The sequence below is a fragment of the Microtus ochrogaster genome, chromosome 10 (genome assembly GCF_000317375.1).
Source record: "Microtus ochrogaster isolate Prairie Vole_2 chromosome 10, MicOch1.0, whole genome shotgun sequence".
Classification (NCBI taxonomy): Eukaryota; Metazoa; Chordata; class Mammalia; order Rodentia; family Cricetidae; genus Microtus; species Microtus ochrogaster.
The window spans coordinates 63,680,974-63,687,511 of record NC_022016.1 but is presented as its reverse complement, the minus strand read 5'-3'; the positions used below and the strand labels follow the sequence as shown (position 1 = coordinate 63,687,511).

The window sequence follows — 6,538 nt, the reverse complement described above, 5'->3', positions numbered from 1 at the left end:
CTTTCCTAAAATCATAACCTGGAGCAAGGGAGATGGTTCAGTACATAAAGTCCTGTTTATGATATGAGGACCAGACCCCACATAAAAGCTGGGTATGGAAGCATACAGAAGCGCACCTGTAACCGAACTGATACAGTGTCTTCCTTGCCATCATTTCTTCAGTATGGTATTACACAGAGCCGGCGTGGGTGACTTAAGATGCAAAGGGAGCTGTGCCCCGGCTATCTGGTGCTGAGTGCTAAACCCAGGGCCTCACACATGCTGGGCAAATTCTCTGCCCAGCTCTATCCTCAGCCCTGAACACGGACACTTTAAACAACAACCACACATAGGTTTTGTACTCAGGTGTACAGGATTGCCTGTATAGATACCAAACGATGACCGCATTTCCTGCATGCCTAAAGTCTTACCTATGGAAGGTGCTTCCTTTGTATCCGATCGGAACACCATCTTTCCTGTAACCAAAAAGAAGGAGGCTTGGAGTGATGAGGGGTCCTTCCCGTTTAGGACACACTGGAAGCTAAGAGGACTCTCATAAAGAACTGGATAGAACTGAGCTAAAGAACACATCAATAATGGAGACACCCTCTGAATATCATCTTTCATCGCTCAAGATTTGCCCATGGTTCCCCAATACCCTCACCAAACCCCCAGGACACCCTTCAGGAGTAAGGGGAAAGGTCAAACACATCCGAGACTGACCTGAACTCTCCAGTGCAGAATTGCCTAAAAGGAAAGCAAAGGTGAACGATTCAGTCACCAGGCCATCACTGCTTGACGCACCTCTAATCTCAGGAGAGGAGAGTACCAACAGTGGGGCCACCAAGTCGGCCAAATGGCAGGGCATGCAGGCATGTGGACTAGTAACAGAAACTGACACGAGAGCGGTCAAACCCGGTAGCTATCCAGCCAGGGTAATACCCAGAACACAGAGCTCCCAAGGCAGTGAACGAATGGACAGGGGCAGACATTGCAAAGGCCGGCTTCGGACTCAGCTACTCTGGTTCAGTTGGAGCATCTCCTTACCTAAAGTTCTCTGCCGTCTTAGGCACCACGTCTGCAAACAGCTCGATCTTCATGCGACCAACTTCCTGCAAGGGACGGGAGACGCAAGGCTCAGCGCCCACGGCCGCTGCCCACGCAGCTCAGAAGCTCCCACCTCCGCCACCCTGGCCCAGCCTGACCTGGGAGAGCTAGAAGGGCCCCCTCAGCCGCCTCCCTCACCCGTACCTGCCCGCCCGCGCAGGTCCGCTGGGCTGCCCGCACCTCACCTGGCCGCCAATGCTGACATCAAAGAAGACCACCGGATTGACTGGACTTGAATTTGCCACCGCCATGGCCCCGACCCGGAAAAAGAAGATCAGCTTCCGGCGACCAGTCTGGTGGAATTCATCCAAAGCTCAGGCGCAGGGGAAACCGATGGTGGTTGGGCTCCGCCCCCGGAAGTGCGGGGTGGGCTGCCGGGAGCTTGTAAAGCAAAGCGTGCGACGTAGCGGGCCGACAGGTCCAGGCTGAGGGAAGGCGGGGATGAAGAGAGAAGATGCAGAAGCAAGGAAGCGCAGGCGACGGGCTCCCCGCTCGCCTGATTGTACTAGTGCAACAAATGAATCTCCTGCAGGCAGCATTTGCTGAACCGTCACACTTGGTGTGTCGTTGTCGCCCTCCCCCCCCCCAGTTCCCTGAAGGGGCACCCACGAGAGGAGGACCCTCCGGGTTGTCGCCCTCCATATTTTAAATTGGTCTGATATGTAGGCTGGCTCATTCCCGATTCATTTCTGCCTCAAGCTTCCAGCTCATTTCCCTCAGAGCTGCAGTTTTAAAACCAACCTTTGTGCTTGTAAATCGTGCGGGGCTTGGCATATTTAAAATAAACGTAGTTGTTTATGCGAAGCTCTCTAAAGGGCAACTAATTGCCACCGCTGGTAGCTAAGGTCCGGAAGTAGAGACCCCTCCCCTGCCCCCTACTTCCTAGCCTCGTCTCACCACTCTTCTCAATTACCGAACAGGAATGTTAACAATTTACTGGACACAAGGATGAAATGCCTAAGCCTTTCTGCCTCTGTTGTGGAGGACATTAGATTGCTGTCCTTTAGGGCCTTGAGGTCTTTTCTGAAATGTTTTTTTCACCTTATGTTTTTATTTTTAGATAGTCTTGCTGTGTTTCACCGGCTGGCTTCAAACGCACCATCTTCCTACCTCAGCCTCCCAAATATTGGTATTACATACATGGTTTGCCATATCCTTTTGGAATTAGGGCTGAACAGATGGTTTAGGACGTCTGTAGGAGAAAAGGGGCAAAGAAACCCCCCGGGGCTCCCGCGAAAGAAATACACCATGGTTCTGAGACCCAAGCCAGTGAAAGAAATACTTTAGCCCCAAACCCAGAACCAAAGAAATACACCGTGACTCTGAAACCAGTGCCAAAGAAACACACTTTGACCCTAGAATCAGAGTCAGTGAAAGAAATATGCCTTGGCCCCCAAACTAGAGCCAAAAAGCTTAGAAAGGCCAGTGAAGAAAACACAGTTTGGCTCCCCCGACCCCCATCCCAAGAAGTCATATCTATATAAGTCCTGCACCTGTTCAGTTTGCAGCGGTTCCTCTTCCACCCTGGTACAGGCAACCACTCTCCTGGATTTTTCCCTCCCAGTGAATCTCTTGCAGGAGGTTTGGGTGAAGACCTTTTCCCAGAGCAGAGACCGAGCAGACGGAGCCAGCTGAGCAGAGTGGGATTGTTAACACTTTCTCTCGGGGGTCTTCCTCTAGCAGCTGCGAGTTGTTACAACTTTGCCTGGGAAGTCAGAGACAGGAGCTGAGCGGAACAGGGTTGTAACCCTTTTCCTGGGGAACCCTACCCCTAGCAGAGCAGAGTTGCTACACTCCTGAGCACTGGAGCCAAACTGTAACAACTTCGCTCGGAGAGCCCTCTCCTGCCGGAACAGAGTTGTTACATTAGGGAAACCTTTCCTTAGAGCAGGGCTGTCAGCTGCTACCGCTATTTCCTGGCCCCCGATTGCCCAAATACTCTTCTACCCAAGCTGTAACGCTCAGTATTTCTTTTTTTTTTTTTTTTTTTTTTTTTTTTGGTTTTTCGAGACAGGGTTTCTCTGTGGTTTTCGAGCCTGTCCTGGAACTAGCTCTGTAGACCAGGCTGGTCTCGAACTCACAGAGATCCGCCTGCCTCTGCCTCTCGAGTGCTGGGATTAAAGGTGTGCACCACTATGGCCTGGCTCGCTCAGTATTTCTTAAATCCCGACTGCCAGGATCCCTAGCCATCTGAGCCACAATGCTTACAAGGTCCAGAGCATCCCAGCACCCATGTGACAAATTGGGTATCCTGCACATACCTGTAATCTCCAAGGAGGGTGGAGACAAGATGTTCGATGGCTTAGTGGCTTCCAACCTAGTTGAGAAAATGTGAACCCCAGGTTCAAGGAGTGTAATGATTGTTCTGACTCTTTAAGAGACAAGCCACGCCCACTCCCTCCCCCATCCGCTGAGACAGGCTGGTCTTCACTGTGCAGGGCCTGCCTATCAGTCTGTCTCTTGCTGCTGGTGGCTCACAGCCCAGGACCAGCCACCTGCGGCATGGTCTCGTGTTGCCCTGCCCGGGGACCAGTCACAGCTCAGGGACCTGCAGCATTTCTGTTGCCTGCTGCCACGGGGGATCCTGCATTTTTAATTATCCATTACAAGGAGAGCTTGTGCCTCAAAGTAATAGGTGGTAAATAATAGAGGAAGACTCTGGCCTCAGTGCTTGCATACGTATGTGTACACACACACACACTTACACTTACACAGAAATACTAATTGTAAAAACTGCAGAGATTGAGGAAGGTATTCAGTGTTGAATCCTCACCTCTACATGGACATACACACACACACAAAAAAAAAACTGTATTAAAATGAATGTATAATATGATAATGGCTGTTTTAAAAATACTTATTTCAAGGAGCTATTGTAAATCAATAGCTGCTGGGAGAGGGAGGAATCAGTTTTCTTTAATAAGTCTTAGCAACTGCTAAGTCGTCCATGCTTCATTGGAAGGCCACACAGCCAAGACCATATGAGCAGCAAAAACTGGTCTTGATGAGCTTTAAAAAAAGAACATTGGCTGGGCGGTGGTGGCATGTGCCTTTAATCCCAGCCCTTGGGAGGCAGAGACAGGCGATCTCTGTGAGTTCGAGGCCAGCCTGGTCTACAGAGCTAGTTCCAGGACAGGCTCCAAAGCCACAGAAAAACCCTGTCTCGAAAAAACAAAAAAAAAAAAAACAAAAAAAAAAAAAACACAAAAACAACCAAAGCCAGGCGGTGGTGGCACGGGCCTTCGCGCCTTTAATCCCAGCACTCAGGAGGCAGAGGCAGGCGGATCTCTCTGAGTTTGAGGCCAGCCTGGTTTAAAAAAAAAACCAAAAACATCGAGTTGGGTACATAGGGTAGGGGTATGGCTCTGGGAGAAATTGGGAGAGGGGTTGATTATACTTAAAACACACTAGATGAAGTTCTCGAGGATCTAATGAAAACTTAAAATAAAAATCCATGTATTAGCAGGGTGTGGTAGAGCGTGCTTGCAATCCTGGTATTTGGGAGGTGGAGGAGGAAGAGTAGGAGTTCAGGGTCATCTTCTGGCCCATCAAATTCGAGGCTCAGCTGGGCCCACGAGATGATGTCTCAAAAGTCCCCAAACAAAAATGTATTTGAAAAAGGACAATAAGCGATTAACTCCAAAATGAAATGTGTTTTGATAAGAATGGTTAAGTTACAAGTGTGTTTCTCTTAGTGTCCACCCCACTGCCTCTTGTAAGTAGTAAGCTTTACTTTGGTATGGTCTAAACAGTGAATTTACTCACTGGTGCTAGTCCCTCCCCTGCCATGCTTAATAGACATTAATCTTGTCTGGTGGAGGATTATTAAAGTTATCTTTTTAATAAGTTTTTTAAATTTATTATGTATACAAAGTTCTCTCTGCACTTACCCATGCAGGCCAGAAGAGGACCCCAGGTCTCATCATAGATGGTTGTGAGCCACCATGTGGTTGCTGGGAATTGAATTCAGGACCCCTGGAAGTACAATCATCACTCTTAACCTCTGAGCCATTGCTCCAGCCCTATTAAAGTTATTTTTAAAAATTAGTCTCATAGGGCTGGAGAGATGTTACAGTGGTTTTGAACACTTGTTCTTGCAGAGGGCTGGGGTTCAATTCCCAGCACCTACATGACAGTTCACAGCTGTCTGCAACTGCAGTCTCAGGGGAACCAATGCCCTTTCTGGCTGTTCATGCATGGAGTAGACAGACACATGCAGACAAAACATCAATACACAGAAAATAAAACAAAAAAATCATTATTAATGGGTCTATCAAACAAACAACAACTCCATCTTTAGAAAGCTTTTAATGACTGTTTAGTCAGCGATTTTGGAGACTCCTTGCTGCTTTCCAGGGTGTTCTGTGAGACCTCTCCAGGTCAGTTTGCGTCTTTCCATCCATGGTCTGAGTTACTAGGTTCAGTTAGCATTGTCTTAGACAGCAGTGATGTCACAGTCCCAGCTTTTGGTCCCCTTGCATGTTGTATGTCCCTTTTAGAGAAGTCACATTTATATATCCACTTTCAGAATTCTGTGAACATGAAAGAGGTTCAGGGGACTTGGGGACTGCTGTTGTTCCTTCTGATTTATGTAGTTCAGTCTCCTGGAGATTTTCAGCTGACAATACCAAACCTGTTCCTGAGAAACTGAGAAAGGCCACGTGTGACGACATAAACATGCGCAGAACTTCCTGGCAGATGTGCAGGGCTACTGGCCTATGGCATTGATAGGGACAGCATTCCATGGCTGTCAGGATCAAATAAAACAACAAAACAAAGGCTTCCGGAAGCCCATGCTCAGGAATTACCCTCTGCCTGAGATCTGCATTCTGTAGGACTAGAAAAGGGGTGAGGAGATCGGGGGCTGGGAGCAGATTCCAACGCTAAATGCAGGAAAAACCCCAAAACTGTGTTTTCTCAAGCCAGCCACTGAACCGGTGAGGAGCCAGGTGTGCAGATCATGGCTGTCTGATGCACTGACTCACCTGGAGCTCTGCAAAGGTAGTATCTTTCTGAGTATTTCAAAAGCAGCATTGTCACTGATTATCGTTTCCTAAAAGAAAAAAATCATAAAATGTTTATTATTTTTGTTTTGTATGTGAGTATGTGAATGTATGTGTGTATGTGTATTAGATCCCCTGGAGCTGGAGGTACCAGTGGCTGGGAGCCACTTGATGTGGGTGCAGGGAAGTAAACCCAGGTAACTCTGCAGGAACAACAGTTACTCTTAACCACTGAGCAATGCTCTGGCCCTACTCAGTCTTAAACCATACAACCATACTACAAGCAATATAAGAATAAAAGGGTAGAGAATGAATAGCTGCCCTCCCCCTACCAGTGCCTTCCCATAGCTCTTGCCTCTCTCCCCTTCCTGCCCTCTTCTCTTCCCCCTCTCCTCTCCTTTATTCGCTTTCTTCGCTCCCTGTTCCTCTCTCTCTCTCTCTCTCTCTCT

At 48.3% G+C, this 6,538-nt stretch overlaps 2 protein-coding genes across 3 annotated transcripts in view; both read right to left on the bottom strand.

Annotated features, from left to right (window-relative positions):
- Ppih (peptidylprolyl isomerase H) overlaps positions 1 to 2,655 on the bottom strand; it is a 10,756-nt gene extending 8,101 nt beyond the window's left edge. Inside the window, exons 1-5 of the mRNA XM_005353340.3 lie at positions 2,580 to 2,655; positions 1,272 to 1,511; positions 1,027 to 1,091; positions 703 to 726; positions 411 to 455 (exon numbers count right to left, since the gene is read on the bottom strand). Coding sequence (XP_005353397.1) covers positions 411 to 455; positions 703 to 726; positions 1,027 to 1,091; positions 1,272 to 1,337 — 200 coding nt within the window. The 5' untranslated portion in view covers positions 1,338 to 1,511; positions 2,580 to 2,655. The remainder of the gene's footprint in view (positions 1 to 410; positions 456 to 702; positions 727 to 1,026; positions 1,092 to 1,271; positions 1,512 to 2,579) is intronic.
- A 2,683-nt stretch (positions 2,656 to 5,338) lies between these two features.
- The window catches only part of Ccdc30 (coiled-coil domain containing 30), an 81,984-nt gene continuing 80,784 nt past the window's right edge, over positions 5,339 to 6,538 (bottom strand). Inside the window, exons 17-18 of one of the 2 annotated variants that reach the window (XM_026782193.1) lie at positions 6,072 to 6,139; positions 5,339 to 5,733 (exon numbers count right to left, since the gene is read on the bottom strand). In XM_026782193.1, coding sequence (XP_026637994.1) covers positions 5,538 to 5,733; positions 6,072 to 6,139 — 264 coding nt within the window. In that variant the 3' untranslated portion in view covers positions 5,339 to 5,537. The remainder of the gene's footprint in view (positions 5,734 to 6,071; positions 6,140 to 6,538) is intronic. The other variant, XM_026782191.1, reaches the window with a different exon arrangement.